Source organism: Phoca vitulina, unplaced genomic scaffold, assembly GCF_004348235.1.
Source record: "Phoca vitulina isolate PV1807 unplaced genomic scaffold, GSC_HSeal_1.0 scaffold2, whole genome shotgun sequence".
Classification (NCBI taxonomy): Eukaryota; Metazoa; Chordata; class Mammalia; order Carnivora; family Phocidae; genus Phoca; species Phoca vitulina.
In genome coordinates this window covers 93,306,943-93,322,196 of record NW_022589705.1, presented here as the reverse complement: position 1 = coordinate 93,322,196, position 15,254 = coordinate 93,306,943, and the positions used below count along the sequence as shown (strand labels likewise).

At 46.4% G+C, this 15,254-nt stretch overlaps 1 protein-coding gene across 1 annotated transcript in view; it reads left to right on the top strand.

Moving 5' to 3' along the window:
• PEX14 (peroxisomal biogenesis factor 14) overlaps positions 1 to 15,254 on the top strand; it is a 135,248-nt gene that overhangs the window by 103,026 nt on the left and 16,968 nt on the right. The window contains exon 4 of the mRNA XM_032393785.1: positions 5,011 to 5,139. Within this exon, the coding sequence (XP_032249676.1) occupies positions 5,011 to 5,139 (129 nt within the window). The remainder of the gene's footprint in view (positions 1 to 5,010; positions 5,140 to 15,254) is intronic.

Sequence of the window (15,254 nt, the reverse complement as noted above, 5' to 3'; positions counted from 1 at the left end):
AACTAGTTGTGTTCTCAGAGAGGTGACCCCCGCACAGTCTCCGCGTGTCCCAGATGAATCACCCAAACCCTGTACATGGAGGGACTGTGATGCGGGAGGAAGATGGCCCCAGTGGCCAGCCTGCAGCTGCCGCCCTTTGCTGCTGGCCTTCTGGCCCTGTTCCCCAATCCCAGCCAGACTTGACATTTTTATTATAAAACTCAGGCCCGGCTGGAAGGTGCCGTCGGGTGTTCATTACTTTGCTTATTTCTAAACTATTCCTAACCCCGCTGTCCGGGCTGTTGTTTGACCTGTTTGACCTGCAAGATGCAGGGAATGCTGCTGTCTGCTGTCACCTGTCTTTCTGCTTCACCTGCATAGGGCCAGGCCCCGTGGCAGTGCTCAGCGGTCACTGGGGACAGCACCGAGGTGACTTATTCTGAGAAGCCCTTGCACAGCCAGTCCCACAGGAAAAAGTCAGCTCTTCCCGGTGCCCAGTTTTGTCTTGAGTCCGTGGGAAAGGACCTGCAGCGTCGAGCTCCCAGGTCCCAGGTCCCGGCTGCAGCTCACAAAGTCAACCAGTTTGGTTTTGTTTGCATTTGAATCGAAACCTTTAGAAAAAGAAAACAAACCTGTGTATCTTCTAGGGGATACAAACAAGCAGGTGTGGCAGCCCCGAGGAGGCCGTTCACTTCAGTTGCCCACAGCAGTAACAAGGGGCTTTATTAATCAATAGCTTGTAACTTGCTTGCTCTGTTCTTTTAAAAGAATCCCACCCTGGGGAAAGTGTTGGAAAAGAAATCTTCCGGGCGGCTTCTGCACTGGGGCCGCAGCCGTCTCCTTGTAAAGGGCACTGGTTCTGGAAGTAGATTCCAGAGAACTGAGAGAACAAGGAGTCCACCCTGATTCCGGGTGTTCGGGACCCTCGTTTGCACTGTGTGAATTGAGAGCTCTCAGTTTTGCCAGTCAGGCAGTTGTGGTCCTTTTTTTTTTTTTTTTTGTCCTTTTTAAAATATTTATTTGAGAGAGAGAGAATGAGTGGGGGTAGGGGCAGAGGAAGCAGATTCCCCGCTGAGTAGGGAGTTGGACGTGGGGCTCCATCCCAGGACCCTGGGATCATGACTTGAGCTGAAGGCAGCCGCTTAATCGACTGAGACACCCAGGCTCCTCCAGGCACCTGTGATCTTAAAGGTTAAATGACACTGCCTCTCAGAGACAGGTGTTTTGGCCTCCTCATATTGGACAGGTGCCCTCACTCCTTTCTCCTCCTCTTGGCTAAAGCTAGTGAGTGGATGGAATAACTGAGCAGGACTTTCTTAGTTTTACTCTCCGTCAGTGATAACGTTTTAACTGTCACAGACCAAGGCAGGTAGCTCTTGGAATTGGCAAGTGGCAGAGGTTGACGTTCCCGAAAGCATCTAAATGCAAAGTGCTAGTAGTATCGCATAATGCAAACTGATACCCCAACTGAAAGAAACTCTTGGGCTTTATTGAAATTGGCTAATTCTTCCAAAGGTGGTGACTAAAGGAAGACTCCATGGCAGGAGGTTTGCCTGCCACAGGATGGCAACACCCTTTGCCCCCATCTCTGCTCTGCTCAGCCTTTGCTTGGTCCCTCTGCGGTTAGATTATTCCTTGCAGATAGCAATCAACTGGAAGGAAGTGTGTGTGTCTAATTTGCATGAGATTATTTAAAACAACAACAACAAAAAAGGTCTGCATTAGTCAGGGTGATGGTAAACAATGCAAAGAGATGCCTTTTATGATATAGCCTATGCCTCAGCTTTCACAGCCAAATATAATTCACTTCCAATTGGCGGTTTCCTTTATTCCTTTTATTAACCTTTGGGATTCTGCAAGGTCTCAGTCTAAGCTCTCTGCCGTCTGTAGGGGGGAGGGGAGGGGAAGGAAGCCTGGATGTCCTGTGTGTGGGTCCTGTGGCTGTCCCTCTTCCCTGCCTTGGTCAGTTCAGCAGCAGGAGCCATGACTGCGTAGGTGACTGTTGTGTTCTGACGGAGATGCACCCCTTCCCGCTGAGTCTCCATGCGTCCCAGATGAATCAACCTGAGTTGAGAGAACACTGAATCTGGGGGCGCTCTGAGGAAGAGGGCTCTCAGGTCTGTGAGAGGCCTTTGGATTTATTGGAAGTTAGAATATTAGAACGAGACGGGGACACTACCCTTGTCATTTTGGAGTTGTTCAAAAAGTTGTCCCGGTGTCACTTGCAGATAGGATCCGGGCGTTCGGTTTCTGTGCTGTTTTGGTCTGGCCCCCAAACGCCATTCGTCAGCCCTCACCTGTAGATGAGGTGCCAGCTGGGGCTGAGAGAGACCATTTAGTGCTTCTCTCAACCTCTCACAAGCTTGAAGACTTAAGACGTGATTTCAGAATCTGCCATTTGTTGTTTCTGTGCTAGAGGGGCAGCCACCAGGCGGCAGACGGAGAGCCGTGGGTTGTCGAGCAGGCAGCACCATGCCTGCCTCGTGGGATCTGAGGCATGTTTTCACCTTCCTCGGGCCTTAGTTGTTGTTGTTCTTTATCTGTTAAATGAACGCAGTGCCTGGGATCGTGGTCCAGCTATGAAATTATATTATTCAGTGAGATCATGAAAATGCTTTTTTTTTTTTTACAAGAAGAAAAGTGATTCATTTTATGTAACTAAATCAAAATCCTGACTCTCCGGAGGACTGGGGATATCAGAATTCCAGCCAATGTAAATTTAGAGCATCAAATGATAAGGTCTCTGAAAAACAAGAGCTTGGAAAGAAGTGCTGATGCCCTTTAAACCACGGCCTCAGTAGTGGGCTCGGCTGCAATAACGCAAGGAACATGTTTTATTAGGAAAATAGGCTTCGTAAAAGCTCCGAGCCAGAGGGCAGAGCAGCGGGCAGGGAGTGCTGTCCCTTTAACCAGCTCCGGCTCTCAGGGCCGCGGCACAGCCCGTGACTTACTGTATATTTCCCCAGCGTTAAACATTATCGTACTTGTTTATATTTGAAAGAGCCAAAAGGGAAAATGAGAAAGCAACTGAATGCTCCTTTTGGGAAAATTATCCTCATTTGCAGCCAGCGGCTGACAAGGCACACGAGCCACCAGGTTTATGAAAGCCCGTGCTGTACCAGTGACCATCGCCCCTGCTGACGCCGCACGTGCGCCTGCTTCTCGCGCGGCGGATGACGAACTGGTTAAAACCGGGTCTTTCCTCCGAGAACTCTGAAAGGGGTTCTCCTTCCTCTTCGGAGGTTGACTAGCCGCCACTCCCAAGCTGGATGGAGCCCGAGAGGCACACGCTCGGGGTACCTGTCCGTCTGTCCTGCCCCTGTTTCTCTCGGGAGGCCTTTGGGGCAAGCTGGGGAATTTGGGAGGAGGAACGGCCCAGTACAGCCCCGCATCCTCAAAGGTAGCTTTTGTATTTGAAGGTGCTTGGCACCAGCCTTTTCATCTGCCCCGTTGGTGCACTGAGAGTGGGGTGCGTTGGGGCCCCCCCGCAGCAGCAGTCAGGCTTCACTGAGGGGCAGCCTTGCCCACCGCTGGCTGGCTCCCCTGTGTGCGGAGGGGGAAGGGGCAGGGCTGCGGTTTCAGAGGGGGGACAGCCCTCATCTGCTCAGCGTAGGGAGGGGAATGGAGGGTCCAGGGCCTTTTAGAGTAGTGCGGGCCTTCTCCCTGACCGCTGGTGGTGGGGCCTGAAAAGGGACAGAGGCACTGCACCAGCTACACGCCAGTGTGGTGTGGGGCGGTGCTGTGCCCCGGAGCAGTAATGCGCCCCATCTATTGGCCCCTTGGCACAGAGCGGGCGGCCCCGTGCTCCGGAAGATGCTGATCCTCAGAAGTTCCTTGAACTTCATCTACCCCCAGGGGCAAATACGCGGGGCCATGGGCCTCTAATGGAGAGCTGCCGACCAGATGGGGAAAAGCCCTCGGCCCTCATTTAAAGGCTCTGCGTGGCGGCTGCACCGGATACTGGGATTCCTGGAACAGCACGGGCTGGCCGGAGGGGTCTCTGCAGACTTAGCAGTGACCTCCCCACTGCCGCTCCCACTGTCGGCGGCCCGAGCACTTTTGTACCCACTGTACCCACTTCTCGGACCGGCCCTGCGGGCAAGTCTTTCTCACACCTGTGCGCCACACCTCGTTCCTGTTCTTCGGGTTGGTTGGCATCCTCGTCCTCTTCCCACAGGGCCAGCGTCCCCAGTGGGCTGCAGCCGGGTGCCCACTGGAAATAGGGTCTCCTCGGGCCCTCCCCGGCCTGTTACTCTCCCATGGGCAAATCCTCTCCACGCGCTGCAGCCACTGCAGATGGCGCCCTGCTCTTCCGGGCTGTCCTGAGCGCAGTGCGCGCTAGTGTGGGGAGGATGGAAACAAAGGGAAGCAGAGAAGCTCGCCAAAGGCGGTTCCGGCAGCCTGTGCTAGGCTGGAGCAATAACCATCTGAAAGTTTGGGTCTGGCCTTGTTTTGATCTGTTTTCTTGTTTTATTTTCTTCTTTACATTCTATATCCCATTCATACTAATCACAGTCAGTCCTGATTTTTCTTTTTATTTCTGCATTTGTCATAAAATAAAGCAAATTATTCCCGTCTTCGGAAACGATCGAGACTAATTAGTCGTCTCACCCAATAATTAGTTTTTTGTTTCCCTGTCTGTTTTCATGCATTATTGTTAGTTTTTCCCCCTCTTTTTTTAACACCATTACAGATTAAAATGAGTCACATTTGCAGTTGATGGTATCTGTTTTCGGGGGAAGAATGGAGAATTGCAGTTCGGAGCGACTTCAAAAGCAGCAATAAACTCAAGGATAAATTAAGGAAATTGAATGAGCCACATTTGGAAGCAGTGTGGAGGCTAATATTCTGTCGCTTAAGGTTAAATTGCAACTGAGAGAGGTTCCGGAGAATCCGAAATCGGGGAGGAAACTTACCAGGATGCTAGGCACTCTGTGGGCTCTCAGGGTCTTTTCTCAATGAAGATTTCGTTGCGGCCAGGGACAGTGGCAAAAGGTATTCACCTGCAATTATGTCCTCTTCTCCCCCCAGGGCTGACAGATGAAGAGATTGATTTGGCTTTCCAGCAGTCAGGCACAGCTGCCGATGAGCCTTCGTCCTTGGGCCCAGCCACACAGGTGGTTCCTGTCCAGCCCCCTCACCTCATTTCTCAGCCGTACAGTAAGTCACCCGTTCAAACTCCTGCTTTAACCTTGTCTGGGGTTCAGGATTCTGGCCAAAGAGCAGTGCCTTCCATCTCCCAGACTCAGCAAGCCGGGAGAAACCGGGATTAGTAGACAGCTCTTGGGTTTTTCCAGAAGAATGTGCCACACCCAAATCCTCTCCTAGACAAACTTTTAAGTATGTGACAAAGGTTTAAGAAGAGATGAGGGACCAGAATAAATGAGTGTATTGTGTTGTTTGAAATATTTTGGTTACAAGTAAGAATCTATAAAAGTATTTCTTGGTTCTGTTTCTATTTTCTTACATCATGCTTTTGCATGTCACTCTTTCATGAAGAACGTGAACATCTGATTCATGACCGCATTCTCGTTTGCTCACTGAAATGACTCCTCTCCTAATTTTATTTTTTAAAGTTAATATTAGTAGATTTGGGGTGGCCTCTTCCGTCGCCCTTCTCTCCTTCCTTCCTTCCTTCCTTTTCCTTCTTTCCTTCCTTGTCCTGGCTATACCATGTATATTTATGTGGTGACAGTCTGTTAGAGAATTTCAGATTAAATGTAAAGCTCCTTTTTTGAATTAGCTTTTAATTATTACATGAGAACAGGACCCATGTTGTTTTTAAGTGAAGCTGTTTGAGGAATAACGGTTCTTCAAACTAGTAATAAATGTACAGTCTCCAAAATACAACCAGAACCCCTTCTTTAAGTCACTTATAAAAAGTTTAAAAAGATTAAAATTCGCTTCGAAGTGATGGAAAATAGCTCAAGTTTCATGTCTTTAACATAACTCAGTCTTGGATCTGTTGTCTTTCAAAATGCCTTTTCTGTAATTATCTTCATTTTAATTGTCTATCTTAGAAGTTTTATTTTTTTCAAAACATGTTAATTTAAAACAGTGTTAGATGTCAGATTTTGGAAGGCATAACAAAATGCTAGGCTTGTTTTGACCCCCACCACGTGGTCTGGAGCTACCTTCTGGCTCTTGCTTTGCCGTCGTCCTCGCTGGCTTAGGCAGTGCGGGGGGCCGGGCGGTGGGTTCTGGTGTCACGGATGTCAGTTAGATATCTCCTTTCTTTTGCTTTCTGGATAAGGCTGAATGGGTGAGGCCAGGTGGCACAAATTCAAGTTCACCTCATCCGTGGTCACCTTGTCTCACAAACCGCTGGCGTCCCCTGATCTCTGAGACCCAAGAAATGGTGCTCAGCGGTAAGCCTTGTATTGGAGCTACTGAGTCAGTAGCCACAACTTGTCAGGCTGGGACTCACGTCTCCTTCCTGGCGGGCATTCTTTCTGATCCATTGTGTTTGTTTTGGGTCACTAAACATACTCTCCGGGTTTCCTTCTATCCAAAGGCTAGGTCTCCACACTTTTTCTTTAGTGGTGTCCCTGGGCCCAGCCATTTAATGGGATTTGTTGAGGACAAGCAGTGGCAGCTGGGGTGCAGAATTTTCTAAGACCCACATCTGTTCTATTCCAGCTGTTTCCTCCATGGCTTAAAACCAAACAGGTCTCTCGGCTATTTGGACACTTCTTGCTCAGAACAGATTGTTCTGGTTGATCACAAAGTTGGCCTAAAACATCACGCGCTTGCCTACTTTTGGTAGGCACAAAGGGTTAAACTGTTGGTCTTTCTGAAAGAGGTGAAAGAAGGGGGGGGGAGGGGGACAATGCCGTCATCTAGATTCTTCTGTCCAGGTCTCTCTGAGAAGAAGCATAGCACGTTTAGGTATTTAGGTAGGAGTATTTTTAAGAGTCTCCCAGCCCTAAAAATAAAATACATCTTCTTAGAGACAGACTCCTTCCTGCTTTGACGCTAGTATAAAAACAATGGTAATGGCAATTTTAAATCCCTGAAGTTTCTACTTGTCATTGTTGAGCTTCATTCCTCTTGTACTGTTACACTGCTCCTTTCAGCTCCGGGGGTGACTCTACCTCTTCACTTCTGTACTTTTGCCAAGAGGTGTCAAAACTGCTCAAAAAAAAAAAAAAAAAAAAGAAAAAAAAAAGCTTGATTTTGATTAATATAGAGAAACAAGACTTTGCCTGACTGATAATAAAACTGATAAATGACATTTGAATTACTTGTAGCGGTAATTTATTACATAAAATATCTTTTATTTGACATGCGATTAGTTGCTGGAAGCATCACTCAATCTGACTAGTTTAAACATGCTCTAAAATGAACCCCAGTAAAAACCAGGGCTGTCTGCTGCTGGCATTATGAAATATACTAATCCTGGAGTGGGGAAAAAATCTGACTTTAAATATTTAAATGATTAATTGGGTTTATATATTTTTTTTACCTTTCTAACCCCCTTAATTACAAGCAAACTCAGGGGAGTTTCTGAACTAGGTGTGCAATCTGCATGCTTATCACTGAGGCATTGTCTGCGTCCTGGGAGGGATTTATGGCCTCCACTCATGTGTGTTCTTGCCCATTTTATATCTAGAGCCCTTTCCTTCCCATGTCTTGGCTCTTTAAGGACAGATACTCCTTCTCTGAACCCACGCCTAGAAGATGGGATTCTCTGGGCTCAGCCCCAGATGCTCACATCTCAGGGAGGGGCAAGCTTTTTCAGGACCCCCCCCCCCCCCCCCGCCATGGAGCCCGGTGCTCTTGGATTATCACCTCTGGACTCGCCAGCCCTTCTGCTTTGGTGGGAGATGTCCCACTCTGTGCCTCTTTTGGTATCTCTGCTCTTTGGTGAGTGTGCTTGACCTTGAGATGGTAGTAAATGCCTGTGTCAGCAAAGAGAACTTGGACACCTGCCAGAAAGGTACCAGGTCAATCCATCCGTGTTTATTAAGCATCTACTTACTGTGTGCTTAGTACAGTATCGTCAGAGATACAAAACGTGATCCTTAAAAATCTTACAGGCTCTCTGGGAGAGAAAAGATAAACTCTTAAGAAAAGGATAATAATATAAGACACTGTGATTTAATGCCAAAATTAATTATACAGACAAGAAATTCCATAAGAATACAGAAAAGAGAAAAATTAATGTGGGCTAGAGAAGTCGGAGAAGGCTTTGTGAAAGCTGTAGGAGGTTGACACTGAGGGGAAGCTTGATGTCACCTGGTGTGAGAATAAACCAGTGTTGTCAGGGCTCAGAGGAAAGTCAGGCTGGGATTCGAGAGGAAATCTGACGTTCTCTGCTTCTCGTTTTGCTTTCTTTCTGTTCGACTTTAATCAGGAATCAGTATGTGTGTATACCCGCAGCACCTACCCAGTCCTGGACATAAAGTTCTGATAAATGCTTGCTTGATTGATTTGTTCCAAGCTGATTTTTCTTATTTCCTCCCGAAGCAAGGTAGCTTTGGGATTTAGGCAGGGCCATTATAAATTTTGTAGGATAATATTTTTTTGTTAGGCTTAAATATTTTCCCTCACTGTCTTTGGTACCTAACTTAGGTCTTTCCGAGATTGACCTGTATATCTTCAGTTGGGATGTACGTGTGTGAGGTTATTGAAAGGCTTTGACGTTTGATTAGAAATCCTGAGAGTGTGGGTTCTTTCTCACTCTGCTTCTTCATAGCCCTGTTGAGCAACATGTACTTACCCGTGGTTATCTTCATTCACTGAGCAAGCATTTGTTTTATTCCTGCTATGGGCCAGGCACTGTGCTAGACCCCTGTGGTGAAAAGATTAATAAGGCCTAGTTGCTCTCTCCAGTTTTTCCTGTTGAGTAGGAAAGGCAGTTAAGCAAATAGCGGTGCCTGTGAAGTAGGTCCAGGTGAAGCCCGTGGCCCGGACGAGGCAAAGGGGCACATCAGACAGTAGGAGATGTTTAACTGGGCTGCGGGGGGTGCGGACATGGTCAGCTCATTGACCGACCAAGGTGGACGAGAGCAACCAGGCTAAGGCAAAGGCATATGGACATGACACCGTGCGATGTTCAGTGGCTGGAGCCTGGGATGGCAGGGCCGGAAGAGAGGCCTGGAGAGGGAGGTGGCAGCCAGGCCGTCACCCTAATGGAGGACAGTGAAAAGCACATTGATTTTTTTTTACTTTAAAATGTGTCATCTAATCATTTTTGAGGCTGTATTACCTATTTGACCATATTATTCTTAGACTAATATTAAAATTATTTGTATCATCTGAGAAGATGCTGCATGGAGAGGTAGGGAAGATGTTCTGGGAGTGTGTGAGGCAGCTGTCCCGGATGCTCTACCCGAGTGCCTTCCGCTCTTCTTTGCCCGGCCAGCTCGTTGCTGTCCCTCAGGGTTGGGGACAGCCGTCAGCTCCTCCCAGGACTGTCCCAGATGCCTCCGTTCCAGTGGGACGGAGGTTCTCCTTGGCCTGCCCAGTCCCCTGTTCTCTGCCATACTACCGTTAAATGTTTATTCACTTGTCTTTTCTATTACATTGGAATTCCTTGAATTAGAGGTTTTTTTTTTTTTTTTTTAATCTATAACCCAAGGCTCTGACTTAGCAGGTGCTCTAGAAATGCTTGTTGGATGGATAGATGGTGGTGGAAATGTGCTTGGGAATTGAAAGGCTGTCCTGTAATAGCACCATCCAGGGGGAGCTTCCCAGGGAGCCAGTGAGTGGGGCCTCCTGTGTGCTCGGCCATGCAGGCTCTGGGAGCGGACAGGCCTTGCCTTCAGAAGGCCACCATTTGACCATTTAGAGGGAAGCGCGGTGCTTGGGGGAGTACAGTGAAGACTAACCCATGCCATCGTGCTTGGCGTGATGGTGAGAGCTTTTGGAATTAATGAAGGCAGATCTCACTTTTTACTTACATAGAAGTTACTGGTTTATATATTGAAGAAAACATTTCTCTAATTTTTAGGAAATTGTATTTTTTCTTTTGTCCATGTGACTGGTTTAGAATAGTAGCTTTTCAAGAGCTAGCACGCTCTCTGTTTTGTCTGCTTTGTGCTTGCTCCCATCATGGCGCCCTGTGGGTGCCGCCTAAGTGCCATTTGTAGATACTGAGGAGGGCAAGTGTCCCAGGAAAGAACCAGGTGAAGAAATCCATTCTGTAGGTTTCTTAGGCCACTGAAAGAGTCTCTGGTGTTGGTGGTAGGTAGGGTTATATCTTTGCCCACAGTGCAGCCTGTGTTCATTTTATAAGATGCCCCAACAAATAACAGAAAACCCAAAATAAGAGTGGCTTAAACGAGATGGAAGAATATTTCTCGGTTCTGTAAACATGGGCAGTCGGGGCTCTGTGCTCTGCATGCCTGACACCTGGCTGGCGCCCGTCCTTGCTCCGGTGTGACCGCTCCGGCTCCGGCTGTCCCATCTGCTGTCCATCCAGCAAGAGGAGGGACAGGAGGGAGAAGGACTAGCCTTCTAAGGACACCTCCTGGAAATTGCCCGCATCACTTTCACTTTCTGCCCCCTGGCTGGAGCTCCGTCACACGGCCACACCCGTCTGCACAGGAGGCTGAGAAGTGCTTGTCCTGTCCTTGTCCTGGTGGGGCACGTTCCCAGCTTTTCATATCCCACAGGAGGCTTGAGTTGGAATAAACACTAACTTCAGGATGATAGCTTCCCTTGGGTGGAGAGGAACACATGGCTAGTTTCAGTGGTATTTGGAAAGATCTGGCTGGTACAGTAGGTGGGTTTAGGATTACTAACTTTATTATCATGCTTTATAACTTATATAAATGTTATATTCTTTTGTATGTGTCAGAAATTGCAGGGGATACTTTAAAAAGTTGAATTTGAATTCTCAGGTCTTGCTTTTCCCCTTGGTGTCAGCTGCTGACTGAGCAGAGAGAACCTAGAGCCCACACTGCTGGGTATTGTTCTCCATCACTGCTGGCTCCCTTTACCTTTTCTCTTTGTTTTAAAAATTCTGAGTTTTTTTTTTTTTTTTCCTAAATTGACTTTATTGAGGTATAATTTACCTAAAATAAAACACACCTATTTTATTTGTATGATTTTGAGCTTTGGCAGGTGTACACTCCCATGTGGGCATCACCACATTGTAGAACATTTGCAGTACCCCAGAATGTTCCCTTGTGCCCTGTTCCCAGCCAGCCTGACTCTGGGGCAACCCTTGGTCTGCCTTCTGTTGCTTCTGACTAGACTTCTCTTTCCTGGGTTTTATATAAATGGAATCATACAGTATGTACTCTCTCTTGTCTGGTCTTATGCTCAGCATAATGTTTTTGAGCTTTATCCGAGTCGCTGTGCATAGCAGGGGTTCCTTCCTTTTGATTACTGAGCGGTATTCCATGGTAGAGATGTACCACATTTGTCCGTTCACCGGTGGAGGGGCTGTGGGCTGTTTCCAGTTCTGAGCTAGGACGCTCAAAGCTCTTGTGAATGTTCGTGTACAAGTCTGTATGTTTTTATACCTCTTGGGTAAATGCCTAGGATTGGAGTTGCTGGCTCATATGTTAAGTGCATATCTGTCTCGATAAGAAACTGCCAAACTGGTTTTCAAAGCAGTCGCACCATTTCACATCCCCATCAGCAACGTGTGAGAGTCGTGGTCGCCGCTGTTGGTGTTCTCGGTCTTTTTTAACGCCAGCAATTTTCATGTGTACAGTGGTACCTTACAGTGGTTTGAGTTTACATTTCCAGGATGGCTAATCATGTTGAGCGTCATTTTACATGCTTTTTGTGCATTTGCATACACCTTCTTTTGTGAAGTGGCTGTTCCCATCTTTTGCCTATTTTTAATTGTCTTCTTGAGTTGGAAGAGTTCTTTACGTCTTCTGGATTCATGTGCTTTGTCAGATGTGTGTGTGTTAGTATTTCCTCCTGGCCCGCGGCTACCTTTTTCTTTTCCTTGACCCTGCCTTTTTACAAAAGATTTTAAAATTGATGATGTCCATTTATCTTTGGGTTTCTTTTTTTTTGGTTTTTTGTTTTCGTTTTTGTTTTTACAGTTTTTGGTTTTGGTGTCCTATCTGGGTTTCTTTTTTTGTTTTTTGTTTTGTTTGGTTTGGTTTTGGTTTTTGTTTTTACAACTTATGGTTTTGGTGTCCTGTCTGTGAAGACTTTACTTCCCCCAAGGTTAGAGAGGTTTTCTCCTTTTTTCTTCTAGAAGTTTTAGAGTGTTTGCTTTAATGTTGAGATCTGTGATTAATTTTTAGTTAATTTTTATGTATGGTGCAATGTGGAGGTCAAGGTTCAGTTTTGCTTGTCTGGATGTCCAGTTGTGCCAGCACTATATGTACAAAAGATTATCCGATCCCCGTTGAATTACCTGTCTTTCTATCAAAAATCAATTGTTTATATAAATATATGCATGGCTCTGTGTCTAGACTCTTCTTTAAAAAAATTTTTTTTAAACAAAGCTACTGAAGTACATTTTACATATCTTAACACTCACCCGTTTCAAATGTACAGTTCCTGACTTTCAGTATCTTCTTGAGTGATGCACTTATAATCAGTGTTAGCACTTTCATTACCCCAAATAAGATGCTCTGTGCCCATTTACCGAGAATCTCACCTCCCACCCCAGGCAAGCACTAATCTACTTTGTCACTATAAATTTACCTTTTCTGGACATTTCAGGTAAATGGAATCATACTATAGGTGGTCCCTTGTGCCTCCCTTCTTTCAGCGAGCACAGTATTTTTGAAGTTCTTCCATGTGGTGGCATATAGCAGCACTTCCTTTTCATTGCCGAAGAGCACCCATTGTATGGGCGTACCATCTTGTGTCTAGCAGGTCACCAGCTGACAGACATTTAGATTATCTCTAGTTTTGGTTGACCTGAATCGCACTGCTAAGAACATTTGTGTGCAAATCTGATGTGGATGTATGTTTTCAGTCCTCTTGCATAGACCTCTAGGAGTTAAATTTCTAGGTCATATGGCAGTTATATTTCTGGATTTTTCTTAATTTTTCTTTCCAGTCAGCTTTTTTGAAGTATAATTTATACACAGTAAGATTAATCAATTTTTAGGGGCAACTGGGTGACTCAGTTGGTTAAGCGTCTGCCTTTGGCTCAGGTCATGATCTCGGGGTCCTGGGATCGAGCCCTGTGTTGGCCTCCCTGCTCAGCAGGGAGTCTGCTTCTCCCTCTCCCCCGGCCCCTCCCCTGCTTGTGTGCATGTGCACGCTTTCTCCTTCCCCCCCCCCCCCAAATAAATAAATAAATAAATAAATCTTTAAAAAAAGAATCCATTTTAAGTGTATAGTTTGGTGAGTTCACGAACTGTAACTCATGTAACCAACACTACAATTACAATATAGAAAATTCCCACAACCCCAGAAAGTGTCTTTGTGCCCCTTGCACCAGTCCTCTTCTCAACATCAGGTTCCTTTCAACCAGCAATCTACTTTGGATCACGAAAGTTCCGCCTTTCAGAACTTTTCATGTAAACGGCATCATGTAGCATGTAGTCTTTTGTGTCTGGTTTCTTTACCGACGAACATAATTCTTTTAGACGGATCCATGTTGAGATATATATACCGTCCATATTACACACACACACACACAAATACACGTTTCTGTGACATATCCCCCTCCCCCACATTGCTTTAAAAATATAAAAACTATTCTGAACTCACAGCTAAATAAAAGCAGGCCGAGGTGGGGCTTAGCCCAGTGGGCATAGTTTGCTAACTCCTGTTACTCCACTCTTTGGATATACCACAGTTTGTCCACTGACTTGATAGTTGTTTGGGTTTCCAGTTTGGGGCTCTTATGAATAATGCTGCCGTGAACATTCGTGTGCAAGTGCAAGCCTTTGTGTGCATGTATGCTTCCTTCTCTCTTAGTTTTATACCTGGGAGTAGATTGCCTTAGCCACACGTTAGGTGTATGTTTGACTTTGTAAGAAATTGGTTGCACCATTTTACATTCCCATCAGCAACGTAGGAGAATTTCAGTTGCTCCACATCCTTATCTGCACTTGGTATTCTCAGTTTTTAAGTTTAGCCATTCTAGAAATGTGTATGTAATCATTGTACTTTTAATTTGTATCTCTCTAATGACTCTCTAATATTTTCATGTGCTTATTGGCCATGCATAGGTCTTTCATGGAGCATCTCTTCCAATCTTCTCACACTTTTTTCTAAATCGTGTCATTTTATTGAGTTGTATGGATGTAGCTCTTTATCAAATAATATGTTTTGCAGATATTCCCTCCCCTCTCCTATGACTTGCCTTTTTATTTTCTTGGCAGTGTCTTTTGAAAAGCCCCAGTTTAAGCTTTTGATCATGTCCATTTTATTCTTTTTTTCCCCCTCTTATGGCTCATTCTTTTTGAATTTTAAGATGTCTTTGCCCACCCCAAAGATTTTCTTCTCTGTTTTCTGTTTTCTTGCGGCATCTTTAGAGTTTTGCTTTTTGGCTTCGGCATGTGGTTCGTTTTGGGTTCATGCTTGTGTATGACACAAGGTGAGGGTCAAGATTCAGTTTCTTCCCCCTATGGCTCTCCACTTGTCCCAGCACAGTTGTTACACAGATTATCCTTTCCCCATAGAATCACCTGGGCCTCTTCATCAAAAAAATCCCTTGAGTGCATAAGCCTGGGCCTATTCCTGGGCTCTTCTGAGTTCTTAGAGTTTAATTAGAGCTCGTATATTTTAATCTGTGAGTGAGGATATAGATATGACTGTCCGTGTCCTTCCTGCCTGAAGATGACACCGGCGATAGCATAGCAGCTCGTGAGAAGTGGAAGGATTGTCTTTCACAGGATGTTCAAGTGAAGACAGGCTTGAATTTTCAGATGTGACTGCTGTGGGGTGACAATGTATCTGTGCCTCAAGCTGCCCAGCTGCTTCGGTTCAGAGCAGAGCTGTTGTGTTTCTAGTTGCTGCTCTCTGGTTGGTGTGTCCTTCCAGCCGCCAGCCACGCTCAGCCGTGTGCCTCAGTGGGCCCCCACACCGCGGCCGGGCCCCTGCAGCCCCGCCCGTAATAACCCTTAGCAGGTCGCCGGGCCGTGTGCCGCTAGCCCTGCCACTCTGTGGTAACAAGCACGGGGTTGGCAGACCGGCTGGATTCCAGGACCTCACTGTGGAAGAGCCTGTCTTACTCAATTTTCAGGGTGGCTTGTTGGGATGATTTGAGCAGCTAGACAGGGCACCGTGTGGCGTCATAGCCCCAGCCTCGGGGAGCGTGGAGGGGACCTTGCCCTGCGCTCAAGCTGTCGGCCTCCCTGAGGACTTGATAGTTTGTCCCCGTCGTTAGCAAGCAC